The sequence below is a fragment of the Scyliorhinus torazame genome, chromosome 5, assembly GCF_047496885.1.
Source record: "Scyliorhinus torazame isolate Kashiwa2021f chromosome 5, sScyTor2.1, whole genome shotgun sequence".
Classification (NCBI taxonomy): Eukaryota; Metazoa; Chordata; class Chondrichthyes; order Carcharhiniformes; family Scyliorhinidae; genus Scyliorhinus; species Scyliorhinus torazame.
This window is the reverse complement of record NC_092711.1, coordinates 81165857-81184719: the sequence shown is the minus strand read 5'-3', so window position 1 is coordinate 81184719 and position 18863 is coordinate 81165857. Positions and strand designations below refer to the sequence as shown.

The 18863-nt window shown below is 49.0% G+C and overlaps 1 protein-coding gene across 1 annotated transcript; it reads right to left on the bottom strand.

Moving 5' to 3' along the window:
- Window positions 1-8274: 8274 nt before the first annotated feature.
- LOC140418621 (uncharacterized) lies at window positions 8275-10392 on the bottom strand. Its single transcript, XM_072502158.1, has 2 exons — window positions 10371-10392; window positions 8275-9770 (listed from the first exon to the last, which is right to left on the bottom strand). Exon 2 carries the CDS (start codon window positions 9432-9434, stop codon window positions 8454-8456), a length of 981 nt encoding a protein of 326 aa, XP_072358259.1. The 5' UTR covers window positions 9435-9770; window positions 10371-10392; the 3' UTR covers window positions 8275-8453.
- Between the last annotated feature and the right edge of the window lie 8471 nt (window positions 10393-18863).

Here is an 18863-nt window from a genome sequence, read left to right as displayed (position 1 = left end):
AAAGGAGAATGGGGCATACGCCCCTTACAAAAAGGCGCAAGATGAAGAGGAATTGACCCTTCCAGGGCGTCAGCCCACAGGCCCCCATCCAGCTTCTCATCTAGCTCCTCCTCCCACTTGCCCTTCAGCTCCTCCACCGAGGCTTCCTCCACCTCCTGCAGCTCCTGGTATATCGCCGAGACCTTACCCTCTCTGACGCACATGCCCAAAATCACCCTGTCCTGTATCCTTCGGGTAGGCAGCAGCGGGAATTCCCCTACCTGCTTTCTCACGACCGCCCGAACCTGCATATACCTAAAGGCATTTCCCGGAGGTAACCCAAATTTCTCCTCCAGCGCCCTCAGACTGGCACAAGTCACATCGATGAATAAATCCCCCATCCTTTTAATTCCCACCCGGTGCCAGCTTGGGAACCCACCATCTATCCTACCTGGAACGAACCTATGGTTGTCCCGTATCCCCCCCCCCCCCCTCAAACTGCACTCCAAGAACACCCTCTTAACCCTCGGGGTCTTATTTGCCCACACAAATCCCATAATGCTCCTGTTTACCCGCTTAAAGAAGCCCTTGGGGATGAGAATGGGCAGGCATTGAAAGACGAATTGGAACCTGGGGAGGACCGTCATCCTAACGGATTGCACCCTACCCGCCAGGGAGAGTGGCAACATGTCCCACCTCCTGAAGTGCTCCTCCATCTGGTCCACCAGCCGTGCCAGATTGAGCTTATGCAAGACCCCCCAACTCTTAGCCACCTGGATACCCAAATACCGAAAACTCCTCACCACCATCTTGAGCAGTAGCTCCTCCAACGTCCTTTCCTGGCCCCTCGCATGCACCACAAACAGCTCACTCTTCCCCACGTTGAGCTTATATCCCGAGAAGTCTCCAAACTCCCGAAGGGTCTACATGACCTCCTCCATCCCCTCCAGCGGATCCGCAATGTACAGAAGCAGGTCATCTGCGTATAGTGAGACATGGTGCTCCTCCCCACCCCCCCAGACCAAACCCCTCCAGTTTCTGGACTCCCTCAACGCCATAGCCAGCGGCTCAATCACCAGGACAAAGGGCACCCCTGCCTCGTTCCATGGTACAACCTAAAATACCCTGACCGCAGCCGGTTCGTCGATACACTTGCCACCGGTGTCTGGTACAACAATTCAACCCACCCTATGAACTCCTCCCCGAACCCAAACCTACCTAACACCTCCCACAGATACTCCCACTCCACCCGGTCAAAGGCTTTCTCCGCGTCCATTGCCGCTACCACTTCTGCATCACCCCCCTCTGTGGACATCATAATCACATTCAGGAGCCTCCGCACATTCGTGTTCAGCTGTCTGCCCTTCACAAACCCCGTCTGATCCTCAAGTATCACTCCTGGGACACAATCCTCAATCCTGGTGGCCAAGACCTCCACCAACAACTTGGCATCTACATTGAGGAGCAAAATCGGCCTATACGAGCCACACTGCAGCGGGTGCTTGTCCCGCTTGAGGATAAGCGAGGTCGAAGCCTGCACATCGTCGGGGGACAAATTCCCTTTTCCTTCGTCTCATTAAAGGTTCTCAGCAGCAATGGGGCCAAGTTCAAAGAACTTCCTGTAGAACTCAACCGGGGACCCATCCGGTCCCGGGGCCTTGCCCGCCTGCATACTCCCCAACCCCTTAACTAGCTCCTCCATCTCGATCGGGGCCCCAAAACCCTCTACTCGCCCCTCCTCCACCCTTGGAAACCTCAGTTGGTCCAGGAACTGCCGCATCCCCCCCCCCCCCCCCCCCCCAAGGGGGTTCTGACTTGTACAAGTTACCATAAAAGTCCCTAAAGACCTCGATATTTTAGCTGGACTCCACACCGTGTTCCCGCCCCCATCCCTGATTCCCCCAATCTCCCTAGCCGCCTCCCTCCTCCGCAGCTGATGTGCCAACATCCGACTCGCCTTCTCCCCATGCTCATACACTGCTCCCTGTACCCTCCTCCACTGGACGTCAGCTTTCTCCGTGGTCAGCAAGTCAAACTCCATTTGGAGGCTCCGGCGCTCCTTCAACAGCCCCTCCTCGGGGGATTCCGCATACCTCCTATCCACCCTCAGTATCTCCCCTACCAGTCTCTCCCTCTCCATCCGCTCCCTCCTCCCTGTGGGCCTTGATTGAAATTAGCTCCCCCCTGACCACTGCCTTCAGCGCCTCCCAGACCACACTCACCGAATCCTCCCCATTATCATTGGCCTCCACATATCTTTGGATGCACCCCCGAACCCGCCCACAAACCTCCTCATCTGCCAGCAGTCCCACATCCATGCGCCACTCTGGCCCCTCGCCCACCCCAACTACAGCTCCACCCAGTGCGGGACGTGATCCGAAATCGCAATGGCCGAATACTCCGTCCCCTCCACTCTCGGGATCGGCGCCCTGCTTACCACGAAAAAGTGTATTCGCGAGTAGGCCTTGTGCACATGGGAAGACAAGGAGTTTGACCTGGCAAACCACCACGGATCCACTCCCCCCATCTGATCCATAAACCCCCTCAGGACCTTGGCCGCAGCCGGCCTCTTACCCGACCTCTACCTAGCCCGATCCAGTGCCGGGTCCAGTACCGTGTTGAAGTCCCCCCCATTACCAGATTACCTGCCTCCAGATCTGGAATCCGACTTAGCATGCGCTTCATGAACCCTGCATCGTCTCAGTTTGGAGCATACACATTCACCAGCACCATCCGAGCCCCCCGCAGCCTACCACTCACCATCACATATCGGCCCCCCTTATTCGCCACAATACCCGCCGCCTCAAAAGTCACCCGTTTGCTCACCAAGATTGCGACCCCCCTGTTCTTCGCACCCAGCCCAGAATGAAAGACCTGCCCCACCCATCCCTTCCTCAGCCTGGTCTGATCCGCAACCTTCAGGTGCATCTCCTGTAACATGGCTACGTCTGCCTTTAGTCCCTTTAAGTGCGCAAACACCCGGGCCCTCTTGACCGGCCCATTCAAGCCTCTCACGTTCCACGTGATCAGTCGGATCAGGGGACTACCCCCCCCCACCCCCTGCCAACTAGCCATCTCCTCTTTTAGGCCGGCCACGTGCCCACGCCTCCGGCACTCTTCAGCCCCCCCAGGCGGAGGCTCCCTGCCCCGACTCTCCCTCTTACCTCCAGCTCGCCCTCAGTCAGTACAGCAGCAACCCAGTCCCCTCCCCCCCCGCCACCAACCCCCCCATCCCCCAGCCAAGCAATTGCTTAACCCCCCTGCTCCCCCCACTGCACTCCCATAAGTCAGCTGACTCCTGCTGACCCCGGCCACTCACGCCTCTGCCACCGATCCTCCTGTTGGATTCCCCCTCAAAGTCCCCCACCAAAGGGGCGGCCCAAGTCCCCCCCTCCACTCCCCCTACAAACCAATGTGTACTCCAGTCCAGTGACGCCCCCCGCATCAGGCCCCGCCCCCCCTTTCCATGGGTAAAAGCCTACGATCCCTGCCTGGGCCGACCCCGCCCCCTATGGCGCAGCTCCTTTCTCCTGCAACCTCGCCCCATTCCCCAAAGGCCCAGGGCCTCCAGCACACACTCCCCCCCCCCCCCATCGAACGTGGGGAACACCCCCTCCCCATCGAACGCGGGGAACAACCCCTCCCAAACCAGCACACATACAGAAAAAACACAAATATCGCCCCCTCCCACTCCCCAACATCCCCCATAGCATGCTACAAACCACTAATTTGAGTCCAGCATCTCATTTTTGATAAAGTGCCACGCCTCGACCGGTGTATCAAAGTAGTGCTGTCGGTCCTGATACGTGACCCATAGCTGCGCTGGCTGCAACAGGCTGAACTTCACCCCCTTTCTGTGGAGAACCACCTTGGCCCGGTTGAATCCTGCCCTCTTCTTGGCCAGCTCTGCACTCCAGTCCTGGTAAATGCGGATTTCAGCATTCTCCCACCTGCTGCTCCGCTCCTTCTTCGCCCATCTCAAGACACACTCCCTGTCGGTGAAACGGTGAAACCTCACCACCACAGCCCTCGGCGGCTCATTCACCCTCGGCCTCCTCGCCAGGACTCTGTGCGCCCCATCCAGCTCCAGGGGCCTTGGGAAGGCTCCCGCACCCATCAGCGTACCCAACATCGTAGCCACATACGCCCCAGCATCCAACCCCTCCACACCTTCAGGGAGACCCAGAATCCGCAGATTCTTCCTCCTCGACCTGTTCTCCAGATCCTCAATTTTCTCCTGCCATTTTTTATGCAACGCCTCGTGCGCCTCCACTTTCACCGCCAGGCCCAGGATCTCGTCCTCGGAGGCCTTTTGCTGCACCTCCTTAATCGCTGTCCCCTGCATCCTCTGGGTCTCCACCAGCCTTTCAATCGACAACCTCATCGGGGCCAACATCTCCGCCTTCAATTTCGCAAAGCAGCTTCTCCAAAACTCTTGCGGCTCCCGAGACCACTGAGCCCATGCTGCCTGGTCTCCGCCCGCCGCCATCTTGCTTTTTCTCACCCGTTCTCCTCTCTTCTCTAATGCCACTTTTTTGACCACTCCGCTCCTGGTCCACTCCATACAGTGCTGGGGGAACCTCACTGCTGCCTTCCCACACCGGGAATCATCGTCCAAGTGCCGCTGGGGCTCCTTCGGGCCCAAAAGTCCGTTCACGGCAGGAGCTGCCAAACTTGCGACCTACCCAGGCAGAGCCCCAACCGGAAGACCCATCTCTGGTCAGATATGACACCAAGGCTCTCAACCATTCTATTCAGCTTCAGAAAGTTGCTGGGGAAAGGGATGGAGTTGGCAGCTAGGGTTGAAGCAGGAACTGAAGACAATGGCTTCAGTCTTTCCAATATTTAATTGGAGGAAATTTCTGTTCATGCAGCACTAGATATCAGAGAAGTCAGGACAGTGTATGAGTTGGGGGGGAACTTGGAGATTATGTTATTCTCATAAACCTGCTACTCTGGTCCTGGTCTGGTTCCACTTCAGATAGAGAATTGAATCCTTTCCCACAGTCCCCACATTTCCACGGATTCTCCATGGTGCCGGTGTCCTTCTGTCTGTCTGTGTTGGCTGGTGAGTTGAAGGCTAGTCCACACACAGCCTGAGTACGATCTCTTCCTGATGTGAAACCTAGTCCACACACACAGCCTGAGTACGGTCTCTTCCTGATGTGGAGCTTGGTCCACACACACAGCCTGAGTACGGTCACTTCCTGATGTGAAACCTGGTCCACACACACAGCCTGAGTACGGTCACTTCCTGATGTGAAACCTGGTCCACACACACAGCCTGAGTACGGTCACTTCCTGATGTGAAGCCTGGTCCACACACACAGCCTGAGTATGGTCTCTTCCTGATGTGAAACTTGGTCCACACACACAGCCTGAGTACGGTCTCTTCCTGATGTGAAACCTGGTCCACACACACAGCCTGAGTACGGTCACTTCCTGATGTGGAGCCTGGCCCACACACACAGCCTGAGTACGGTCACTTCCTGATGTGGAGCCTGGCCCACACACACAGCCTGAGTACGGTCTCTTCCTGATGTGAAGCCTGGTCCACACACACAGCCTGAGTACGGTCACTTCCTGATGTGAAAACTGGTCCACACACACAGCCTGAGTACGGTCTCTTCCTGATGTGAAACCTGGTCCACACACACAGCCTGAGTACGGTCACTTCCTGATGTGAAACCTGGTCCACACACACAGCCTGAGTACGGTCACTTCCTGATGTGAAGCCTGGTCCACACACACAGCCTGAGTACGGTCACTTCCTGATGTGAAACCTGGTCCACACACACAGCCTGAGTACGGTCTCTTCCTGATGTGAAACCTGGGCCATACACACAGCCTGAGTACGGTCTCTTCCTGATGTGAAACCTGGTCCACACACACAGCCTGAGTACGGTCTCTTCCTGATGTGAAACCTGGGCCACACACACAGCCTGAGTACGGTCTCTTCCTGATGTGAAACCTGGTCCACACACAGCCTGAGTACGGTCTCTTCCTGATGTAAATGGTGCAATATGTTTTCAGACTCTGTGACAGGTTAAAGCTCTTTGCACAGTCAGTTCGCTGGAAGAGTCACTCAGTGTGTAAGTGCCTCAGTGCTTTTCCAGTCGCACTGATGTTTGCAATCTTTTCTTTTAGTCAGGACAAACATTTCTCCTTCCACATTGAAAGGCCGATGATTTTCAACTCCTGATGAATCGATAGACTGTCAGGACTTGCATGATGTTTGGTTTGAATTTCCCATCTGCAATCCTCATATTGTGTAAAAGATGTTTACATTGAATTACTTAGATTCTACAATGAACAGGCCAGTTGGTCCAACTGTTCTGCTGCTGATTATACTCGACACATCTCCTTCCATTCTATCCACCTCATCTCAGCCTGTCAGCTGATCTTTCCATTCCCTTTTCTCATGTGCTTGTCCCATTTCCTTTTGGAAACATCCCAGCGCTTTCCACAACTCCTTCCCTGGTAACAAGTTGCACATTCTAATCCAGTGAATGAAGAAATGTGTCTATATCTCCCTCTTGGACTTATTAGTAACTCTCTTGTATTTATGACCTAGTTTACAATAATAATAATCTTTATTATCACAAGTAGGCTTATGCAATGAAGTGACTGTGAAAAACCCCTAGTCACCACACTCCGGCACCTGTTCAGGTTCACAGAGGGAAAATTCACAATGTCCAATTCATCCAACAAACACATCTTTCAGGACTTGTGAGAGGAAACCCGAGCATTCGGAGGAAACCCACACCGACACGGGGAGAACATGCAGACTCCGCACAGTGACCCAAGCAGGAATTTAACCTGGGACCCTGGCGCTGTGAAGCAACAGTGCTTGTCAGCCTCCTCGGTGTTAAGCACGAAACCGACGAATCCCGCACCGTTTCTCAGTGCTAACCACTGTGCCGCCCATGTTTATTCCTGGCTCCCAGTTTGCGACTCCTTTACAATTGGCAGCATCCGCTCCACCTCTCCCCTGTCCAACTCACAGATCGTTTTAAAGCTTTGTATCAGGTCACTACTCAATTATTTGTTTTTTCAAGAAAATAAGGCCCAATCTGTTTAATTTTTACCCGATAGCTGAATTCTCTGTTTACAAAAATCATTACGATGCATCCAGGTTAGAAATTGAGGAGAGAAACCTTTTTTTGAGTTGGCACGTGCGCCTGTGTGGTCGCTTCTCTGCAGATCTGGTACCCTGAGAGCCCCGCCCCTCATTCACTGATTGGTTGGAGGACAAGCTGTTTCCGTTAGTCATTTTGCTACCCCCTATTGGTCAGGAGCTGCCGTCAATCATTGCCTGGGCATTGTGAGGTGTCAGGTGAGAGGTCAGTGTTAGCACTGGGACTGCGGCGCCAAGGACCCAGGTTCGATCCGTGTGGAGTTTGCATATTCTCCCCGTGTCTGCGTGGGTCTGACCCCCACAACCCAAAAAGATGTGCAAGGTAGGTGAATTGGCCATGTTAAATTGCCCCTTAATTGGAAAACATTGGGTACTCCAAAGTTATTTTTTTAAAGCGCAATAAAAATTGCCATTGATCTGAACAATCCTAAGTGCGCTAATAGCTACACTGACAATCAATTTAAGATAATCAGTCCAGCTCGTAACAGGACTCATTTTATTTTGCTAAAAGCGACATACTTTCATATGCAGGCACCAGTTCTCTGGAATATGATCAAGACTTGCAACTTTTTTTGAATTACTCGGAAGCTCAAGGAACCTGTAGTTTTCTGTTGATTTGTCAACATCAATGTTTCAGCCAATCAGAGTGCACTTGCAAACCAATCAGCCCTCTTGACTCCTGTTGTATTAATTGTGATCATTTGAAATTTGGCATTTTTCTGTTTGTCCTGATAAGTACAAAATGAAAAGCTTCAGCAACATTTCTCTTTTCAGCAATTTTAATTTCAGTGCTCATAAGTGACTTTAAGTTCTTTGAGAATTTACTTTGATAGTGGAGGTGTCACTGTGAAGAATGTGCAAGTCAGTAAGAATTGTCAGCAAGGATTAATCATCAGTTTCTAATTGGTGATGTTAATCAGTGGAATCTTAGCCATAGTATTGCTAGTTTAGCTCACTTAGCTAGACAGCTGGTCTGTAATGCAGAGCAAGGGCATCAGTCAAGGTTATTCATGAAGGCCTGCCTTCTCAACCTTGCTCCTTGCCAGAGGTGTGCCTCAGGTTAAATCACAACCAGTCAGCCTGTGGTCATTTGCTCAACTTTACCCAGAGACAGTGAATTGTAGAGTTTGCACTAAAGATCCATTTCGTGCTGAAGGAAAAGTTCATAAATTTATTATCAACAAGTTCCTGAATTAAAGCAAAAAAAATCACAGATGGTGCTCTTTAAATGGAACTTTGCAGCCCTGAAAATCAGTGACAGATCCAGAATATTAAACTCCAGCCAGTTATAGGGATTGTTAATGTCAGCAGAAACAAACCAAATATTGTCAGATTATCAATCCTGGATGTGCTTAACAGCAGAATCCAAACCCTGCAGACAGTTGTGAACTCGCTGGTGTGTCAGCACGTGGGATGACCGAGTGTATCCCTTCCCACACTCAGAGCAGGTGAACGGCCTTTCCCCGGTGTGAGTGCGCTTATGTAAATGCAGGCTGCCAGACTGAGTAAATCGCTTCCCACACTCGGAGCAAGTGAATGGTCTCTCTCCAGTGTGAGTGCGCTGATGTGCAGTGAGGATTGATAACTGCCTGAAACTCTTTCCACAGTATGTGCAAATGAATGGCTTCTCCTCTGTGTGAATTCGCTGGTGTGACTGGAGGCTGGATGAATTAGTGAATTCATTCCCACACATGGAGCAGGTGAATGGCCTCTCTCCAGTGTGAACCCGCTTGTGTGCACGGAGGTTGGATGAAGACCTGATCCTCTTTCCACAGGAAGTGCAGCTGAACGGCCTCTCCTCAGTATGAATTCTCTGGTGTGACAGCAGGTTGGATGACAGAGTGAAGCCCTTCCCACACACAGAACAGGTGAACGGCTTCACCCCTCTGTGAATTTGCTGGTGTGACCAAAGACCGGATGGACCAGCGAAATTCTTCCCACACAAGGAACAGGTGAACGACTTCCCCCCAGTGTGAACTCGTTGATGTGCATTGAGGTTGGATGAACATGAGAACCTCTTTCCACAGGTAAAGCAGCTGAACGGTCTCTCCTCTGTGTGAATACGCTGGTGTGACAGCAGGTGGGATGATGTTGTGAATCCCTTCCCACACTCGGAACAGATGAATGGCTTCTTCCCAGTGTGACTCTGTCGATGGTATTCCAGCAGGTATGGATAATTGAATCCTTTACCACAATCATCGCATTTCCATGGTTTCTCCATTTTGTTAGCCCCAATGTGACTGCGTCGATGAGTTTCCAGCCGAGATGGATAATTGAATCCCTTCCCACAGTCCCCACATTTCCACGGTTTCTCCATAGTGCTGGTATCCTTGTGTCTCTCCAGTTTGTACAATCAGTTGAAGCTTCATTCACACACAGAGCTCATGTACGGTTTCTCCCCACTGTGAATGGTGATGTTTTTTCAGGCTGTGAGAGCTCTTTCCACAGTCAGTTCACTGAAACACTCTCACTCAATGTGTGAGTGTCTCGGTGCTTTCCCAGTCACACTGATGTTTGAAATTTTCATTCAAAGACAGAACAAACATTTCTCCTCCCACTGTAAATGACAACAGTATTTAGGTCCTGATGAATCAGGTGGCTGTGTCAGATCTTGATGTGAATTTCAGTCTGTAAATCCTCCTCTTCTAATACCCTGGAAAAGCAAAACTATTCTGAACAGACAATTCTCGTTTCTCTGGAACATTTTTCCTTCTCTTGTTCCCCCCAAATCTGTCAATCCCCGTCCCACACACTCTCCCTCCTTCCTGGGCTGAAATGCAAACCCTTCTCACTATCTCCACCATTTCATGTCTCCACTCTCAGCACAGACAATGATTGTGAAGGGTTTGCGGATCCACAAAGTCCAATTCCTCCCACCCGCTGACTCCACATCTTAGGCACAAACAAGGCCCGAGACATCAATCACACTGCGCATACTCCAAGCTCTTTGACGCTGCGCCTGCGCGCTAATATTGAGCCCCCACAGCCGGACTGCGCATGCTCTCGCTCTCAATGCCCCGGAGGTGATTGACGGCAGCTCCGGACCAATAGGGAGAGCGGGCGGGAGTGGCCGGTCCTCCAACCAATCGGAGTGAATGAGGGATGCAACTAAAGCATGCGCACTGCAAGTAATGGCGATTAACAGGCACTTATCTGGCGAGAGAATATTGGTACGGAAGGTGAGAAGGATCGGAGATTTCTCAAACATGTGTAAACCGAAAGGCAAAAAAGCGGACAAACCGGGTCCATTTACCACGAACGGGGCCGCAGCGCCTCATGTCCAGCCTGCGTTAACGGTCACCATCTTTATTGGGGACAACATGCAGCAAGACGCATGCGCGATCGCCATCTTTCTTGGGGGCAATGTTTTGAATGACTGGGCGGAGCTTGTTACCCATTGTTCAGAATACAGATAACCTGTCCATCAAACTGCATTACCCTTTGAGACCCAAGGTCTTATTTGTGAAGCAGAGAAAGAAAGAAAAATAAACAAATCCTGCCGTCCGGATCCCACGACCTCACGGGACGCCCTGCCCTTTGTGTTTAAAGATCTGTTCAGTCACATGAATACCAGGGCAGACACCACAATCCAGAACAAAGAAAAGTACAGCACAGGGACAGGTCCTTCGACACTCCAAGCCAAGGAGTCATGATGCCCTAACTTAAAAAAATGCTTCTGCCCTTACCTGGTTTAGTCGCTTCTCCTGGGCGGGATTCTTCCAGAACCTGGGCCGGACCGAAGAGCGGACAATCAGCGCCATTGGCGCCAGCGTGGTTGGCCAGCGCGGACGGCTCTATGCGATCGGCCTGCCGATTCTCAGCCCGGGATGGGCCGTAGTGAAAATACTGAATCCCACCAGTGCCGTCCACATCTGCTCTCAGCCGGTGGAACTCAGCGTGGAGGGAGGAGATGAGCTCATTTCTTCCACGCCAGCCCTTGTACTCCTGTGCCATGTTGCGTCGGGACCGCCGTGTTGAAAGAGGCCACTGAGCATGTGCGGATCCCGCGGGGCACAGTTCGCACCAGGATCGGCAGCTGGAGCAGCGTGAACCATTCCAGCACTGGGCTGGCCACCTGTAGGGGCCAGAATTACTCCTGGCAGCGGCCCGTTCACGCCGCCGTAAAACACAACGGCGTTTACGACGACGTGGACACTCTGCCGCGGGATGGGAGAATCCCGCCCCATGTATCCATCCAGATGCCTCTTCATAAATTCATAACATACAGGAGCAGAATTAGGCCATTCGCCCATTATACGGGCTGGTTTAGCACAGGGCTAAATCGCTGGCTTTGAAAGCAGCCCAAGGCAGGCCAGCAGCACGGTTCAATTCCCGTACCAGCCTCCCCGAACAGGCGCCGGAATGTGGCGACTAGGGGCTTTTCACAGTAACTTCAATACTTGTGACAATAAGCGATTTTCATTTCATTTCATTTTCAATTAAAAATCTGTCTAACTCTTCCTTAAATTTACTCACTGTCCCTGCATCCACTGTCCACGGCACTCTGGAGTAGCAAATTCCACAGATTCACAACCCTTTAGAAGTAGTTTCTCCTCAAATCTGTTTGAAATTTGCTACCTCTTATTCTAAGATTATGACCTCTCGTTTTAGAATGCCCCACAAGAGGAACCATCTGCTCCACATCTACTTTATCCATATTTTTAGCATCTTGTACACCTCGATTTGATCTCCCCTCATTATTCTAAACTCTAGAGAGTATAGGCCTAAACTGTTCAATTTCTCCTCATACGACATCCCCCTCGTCTCTGGAATAAATCTTGTGAACCTCCTCTGAACTGCCTCCAATGCCACTACATCTTTCCTCAAATAAGGGGACCAAAATTATGCACAATACTCCAGGTGTGGTCATACCAATGTCTTGCATTGTTGCAACAACACTTCCTTACCTTTGGACTCAATTCCTTTTGCCATAAATGCCAACATTCCATTTGCTTTCCTTATTATCTGCTGCACCTACATGTTCATTTTCTGTGACTCATGCACAAGGACACCCAGATCTGTCTGCATTGGAGCACCCCAAAGTCTTTAACCATTTAGATAATAAGTTGCCTTTCCATTTTTTCGACCAAAATGCATGACCTCACACTTATCTATGTTAAACTCCATCTGCCACATTTTGGCCTATTCTCCTAACCTATCGATGTCCATATGTACGGTTCTTATTTCCTTATTAAAACTTACTGTCTCACCTATTTGGGCAGCACTGTAGCACAAGTGGATAGCACTGTGACTTCACAGCGCCAGGGTCCCAGGTTTGATTCCCTGCTGGGTCACTGTCTGTGCGGAGTCTGCGCGTTCTCCCTGTGTCTGCGTGGGTTTCCTCCGGGTGCTCCGGTTTTCTCCCACAGTCCAAAGATGTGCAGGTTAGGTGGATTGGCCATGATAAATTGCCCTTAGTGTCCAAAAAGGTTAGGAGGGATTATTGGGTTACGGGGATAGCGTGGAAGTGAGGGCTTAATGTGGGTCGGTGCAGACTTGATGGACCGAATGGCCTCCTTCTGTACTGTATATTCTATGTTTGTGTCATCTGCAAATTTGGCTTGAGAACCTTCTATCCCTGTTTCCGAATTGTTAATATAGATTGTAAATAGTTGGGGCCCAAGGACCAAACTCAGTGACACCCCACTAGTTACATCTTGCCATCCAGAAAAAGACCCATTTATCCTGACTCTCTGTCTCCTGTCCATTAGCCAGTCTTCTATCTAAGCTAATAAATTACCCCAAATCCCATGTGATCTCTCCTTGTGGATTAACCTTCTGTGCAGCATCTTATCAAATGCCTTCCAGAAGTCCATATTTACGACATCTACAAGATCTAAATATACAGATGCTTGTTACATCTTCGAAGATTGGATTGTCTCAGTCTTTGTGAGAAGAAACTCGATGAGCTCCTCGCAGTTGTTGGATTTGAGGATGTAGGAGATGGGGAGATGCGAGCTCTTCAAAAGGAGCTAACTTGTTTGAGATATTAGAAACACCAGACACACTGTATATTTCACTAAAACCTGGTTTATTTAACTTTTTTTCCACACTAGCAAGACCTGAGAATGGGATGGAGCTTATTAACATCAGCAGAAATGCAATCAAATGAACATGTGGAATCTGGGATGTGATTATCAGCAAAATCCAATCATTGTAGTTTATTGTGGACTTGCTGGTGTCTCAGCAGAGTGGATGACTGAGTGAAACTCTTCCCACACACACAGCAGGTGAACGGCCTCTCCCCGGTGTGAACCCGCTTGTGTGTCAGCAGGTGGGGTGAAGTAATGAATCCCTTTCCACATTTGGAGCAGGTGAACGGGCTCTCCCCTGTGTGGACCCGCTGGTGTATCAGCAGGTTGGATGCATTGATGAATCCCTTCCCACACTCGAAGCAGGTGAATGCCTTCACTCCAGTGTGGATTCGCTGGTGTGCAGTGAGCTGACAGGCTTGCCTGAACCGAGTTCCGCAATGAGAGCACTTGAACGGTCTCTCGTCAGTGTGAACACATTGATGGCGCACCAGTTCCCATTGAACTTTTAAAGCACTTCCTGCAATCTGGACATTTAAAAGATCTCTCATCAGTGTGAACTAGCTGGTGTGACTGCAGATCAGACGACTGAGTAAACCCCTTCCCACACTCAGAACAGGTGAATGGCCTCGCCCCAGTGTGAGTGTGCTGGTATGTGAGCAGGTGGGATGACCGAGTGAACCGCTTCCCACATTGGGAGCAGGTGAATAGCCTCTCAATCGTGTGAACTTGCTGGTGTACAGTGAGGTGACATGCTTGTCTGAATCCAGCCCCACATGAACGCATGTGAACTGCCTCACGTCAGTGTGAACACTTTGATGGGTCATCAGGTTCCCAGAACTTTTAAAGCATTTACCACAGTCTGGGCATTTAAAATGTCTCTCATCAGTGTGAACTTGCTCATGTTTCAGCAGGGTGGATGACTGAGTGAATCCCTTCCCACACTGGGAGCAGGTAAATGGTTTTTCTCCAGTTTGATTGCGCCGATGAGTTTAAGGCTCTGATGGGTAATTAAATCCTTTCCCGCAATCCTCACATTTCCATGGCTTCTCCCTAGTGTGACTGAGTTTATGTTCCGACAGGCCAGATGCTTGGCTGCAACTTTGTCGATACTCCGAGTGAACAATACTTTTTCCTTCCCTGTTCAAATTCCGATATTCAGGTTGCGATAAATTGGGTGACTGTCAGATCCTGATGTGATGTTTGGTTTGAGTTGGACGACTTCAAATCCTCCCCTTCTAACACCCTGTGAAATTGATTTAAAACTAAAGAGAGTGAGAGAGAACCGACAAAAACACAAAGGCAGGTTGTGAAAAGGAACTGACTGAATCAACTCAGTTTAAAATTCTCAGTTCTGGGAAGGGACTTATGGACTCGAAACGTTAAGCGTGTTTTTCGTTTCACAGATGCTTAGTTTATCTAGAGTTTTCCATTCATATTTCAATTCTCATTGTTCTTTTCAAATCACTCCATGACATTGTTGTTCCCTATTTCATAGAACATAAAACATACAGTGCAGAAGAAGACCATTTGGCCCATCGAGTCTGCACCGACCCACTTAAGCCCTCACTTCCACCCTATCCCCGTAACCCAATAACCCCTGAATTTCCTTCAAATTCCGCTCTTCTGATGTCCCATAAAAAAAGGAATATCCGTCAATCCAGCAATAAAAATTGAGAAGAGACAAACATTTCTCTTGGTTTATGTTTGCTGTGTGTTAATCCTCCCCTTCTAGTCCCCTGTAAAAGGCGTTTCCACAATCCATCATTGTCAGTCCAGGATAGAATTCCACAACATTCTCGCTGCGCACGCGTACTGCTGCTCGTTGCCCTGGTTAAAGATGGCGGGCGCGCATGCGCCAACCTTCCCCCTGGCCCACATCAAGATGGCGGCCATTAACTGGGGCCTTGGAGGGGAAAGGCGGCACCAAAATTACTTCCTAACTTGATGCAAAATCAGGACTGGGAGGGTCTTACTATGGGTTGAACGTTTCCACTGTGAAATTACAAAGCCTTCCCACCCACTCTTCCTCCTCCATTACCTTCCCAAAACTTGCCGTTTCTCATCATTTGCGGAGACCTCATCACTATCTCTCCGCAGCTGCAGCACAGCCCACTGCAGCACAGCTTCTGTGCATGCTCATTTCACAATTTCATACTGCGCCTGCGCGTCGGTTCTCTGGCGAGGATTGGATTGGATTGGATTTGCTGATTGTCACGTGTACCGAGGTACAGTGAAAAGTATTTTTCTGCGAGCAGCTCAATAGATCATTAAGGATAGAGCACATTCTGCACAGTGACGAATGCTGGGTTGTTTCTGATTCAATTTCGATTGAAACACCACACCAAGATATCCAATTTTTAGATCAATTGATATTTGAACCGAAGACCACAGTCCTTGAGCCATATTGTTTTACACAGTGGGTAAATACAATAATAATAATAATCTTTAAAGTAGGCTTACATTAACATTTTAATGAAGTAACTGTGAAAAGGTCCGAGTCGACACATTCTGGCGCCTGTTCGAGTATATGAAGGCAGAATTCAGAATGTCCAAATTACCGAACAGCACATTTTTCAGGACTTGTGGGAGGAAACCGGAGCACCCGGAGGAAACCCACGCAGACACGGGAAGAACATACAAACTCCGCACAGACAGTGCCCAAGCCGGGAATTGAACCTTGGACCCTGGAGCTGTGAAGCAACAGTGAGAGAAACAAGTCTTAAGTTGAACCAGAAAGTTAAGGTTGAAAGAACATGACAAGTGTTTGAAGTGGCTACCAGGAAGCGTCATGAAAATATGTGGGTCTGGCACATATTTTGTTAAGATGTTTCATAGTGGAAAGATTAGGTTGGTACATATAAATCATGTTTTACCTTCAGAGGTTCACGAAGAGAAGGAATTTGGGAAGAATCAAATGAGCCTGATGAGTTGGATAGTTGGAATACGAGTAGGGTACCTATAGTTATAGTTACTCCGGTACTATATGGAACATGCTGCCTGGGTAGGTGGTAGGAGCAGGTATGATAGCGGCATTTAAGGGGCATCCAGACAAATATATGAATAGGGTGGGAATGGAAGGATACAGACATTGTAAGTGCAAAAAGTTTTAGTTTAGGCAGGTACCATGGTCGGTGCAGACTTGGAGGGCCAAAGGGCCTGTTTTGTTCTTTGTTCTAGTTCTATCCCGGGTGTGATTAACAAAAGAAAGTTACATATGAACTCACTGGAGACTCAGCAGTGGCGTGAACAAGGAGTTCCTTCCCCATACACATTTGAACCACGTCTTGCCAGTAAGAATGAACAGATTGTATTTTAAATCCTTGGAAATGTTGAAACTGGGGGCAGGTGGGAGAACTGAGGAAATCCCCGTTCCTGGGACACACCTAACTACACACACGTGAAGTATCTGAATGGTCTCTCCTGGTGTGGCTCTGCTACTGTATCAGTAAATGGTATGACAATGTGAATCCCTTTCCACTCAATGGTGATGATAATTTAATGCTGTTACTTTACTAATCGGGTTCCTACTCAAACATGACTTTTTGTCATGAGTTCCACATTCTCAACACTCTTCAGTTAAACTAAACAAATTATTGCAGATCATTGATATCTGCAAAAAAAAAGAGAAACTGCTGGAATTTTCAGGCAGTCTGGTTTTATCTTGAAGCGTGAAACATCATTAACATTTCAAGACTGTGAACTTTCATTCAAACTGCATCGTGTCTGTGCACAACTCAGTCAAATGTTTTTCAATCCACTGAAGCTGTCAATAAAAACTGCCCTCCACTTCACTGGAAGTGCGAGGGACACAACTGCACAGAATTACAGAAATAAAATGGTCATTCCTATGGGATTGTTGGTGGCTGACATCGAACAGGCTCCCAACAAGAATTATCTCAATCATACGATCAGGGAAGAGAAATTAGGGAACATTCCCTGAACCTCATTCACACCAAAATTAACTGTGAGGAAACACTGGAAAGGATAGATTTGATGTTTGTAAAAAACAGAGGAGGCTAAGGGGAGATTTAATTGACATCGATAACTCATGAGGGCTCGAGTTAGAGTGGATGGAAAGGAACAGAAAGATCTATAACCAGGGACATAGATTCAGAGTGAAATAAATCATCACATTTTTTTTTTTAATTTAGAGTATCCAATTCACTTTTTCCAATCAAGGGGCAATTTAGTGCGGCCAATCCACCTATCCTGCACATCTTTTGGGTCGTGGGGGAAAAACCTATGCAAACACGGGGAGAATGTGCAAACTCCACATGGACAGTGACCCAGAGCCGGGATTGAACCTTGGCGCCGTGAGGCAGCAGTGCTAACCCACTGCGCCATTGTGCTGCCGAAATCCTCACATTTATATCGCTCTTTTCACCATCACCAGAATCCCAAAGTGCTTTTGAAGTTGATTCACTGTTTTAATATACGAAAAGCAGCAACTCCCACAAACAACATAACCATCTGATAATCTGTTGTGATGTTGATGGGGGGGATACATATTGAACAAGATAGGGGATTGTTGTTTGCTGAAATAGTGACATGGGACTTTTACAGATAATGAGGCAGACATTGCCTCAGTTTAATACCTTATCCAAAAGCCAACAGCTCTGACAGCGCAGTATTCTGCTGGACTCTCAGCCTAGATTGTGGTGCTGATTCCTGCATTTGGAGTTAAATTCATAATGTTCTCACTTAGAGGTGAGAGTGTTATCAACTGAAACATTAAGTTAGTGGAATTGATGGAAGGATTAGAGAATTGTGGAGATATCTATTTCACCCAAAGGGTGGAGGGATCTGAAACCCACGGCCTAAGTTGACGGTTGAAGCAGAAAACCCACTGAAGTAAAGAAAAGCATCTGAAGTGTTATAATTTACGGAACAACTGTGCAAGAGCTAGACTGTGGGATGAGAATGGATTGCTTGTTTTCTGCCAAAATGGGCATGATGGACTAAATAGCCTCTTTCTGGGCAATATACATCATTATGATCCCAGTAAGGACTGTCAATGATTAAAGAGAAATTCAAACACTCAACGATTTACTGAAAGAAATAACACCACAGGATTCCACGGTTCAAAACAAATACACTTCACGATGAAAGGAACAAGTAAAGCAAATACTACTAATTGAACATTGTCTCAGATGAAATTTTATACTTTATATCGAAAAGCATAATCACGAAAACCTGAAATGAAAATTCTCAATGGAACCTCCTACTTTCTCTGATTATTTCCCCAGAAAGGTTTTGGCTAATTATTGGGCTGTGTAATTTTCTTTTACTTCCTGAGACCAAACCAAAGTGCCACAGCTCTCAGGAATTCACAGTGTTCCTGCTATGCTCTGACGTATGAGCTTTCTTGAGAATTTGCCACTATGCTCCAGCGAAACGATCTTCCACCGCCTCTTAAGCACCTCACAATTGTGAACACTCCAGCTCAAGTGTGGGTCTCACTGTATAGTGACCCCACCTCAGAAATGTCTTTGAAGGGCAGCACGGTGGCACAGTGCTTAGCGCTGCTGTCTCACAGCATCGAGGTCCCAGGTTCGATCCCGTCCCTGGGTCACTGTCCATTTGGAGTTGCACATTCTCCCCGGGTTTGCGTGGGTTTCGCCCCCACAACCCAAATGTGCACTGATACAGTGCAGCTCTGATGAAAGTTCACAGACCTGAAATGTAAAGCATATGGCTACAGGGATGGTGCA

Coding starts and splice junctions, on each gene's coding strand:
- LOC140418621 (XM_072502158.1), bottom strand. CDS start 9,434: ATGGAGAAACCGTGGAAATGTGGGGACTGTGGGAAGGGATTCAATTAT.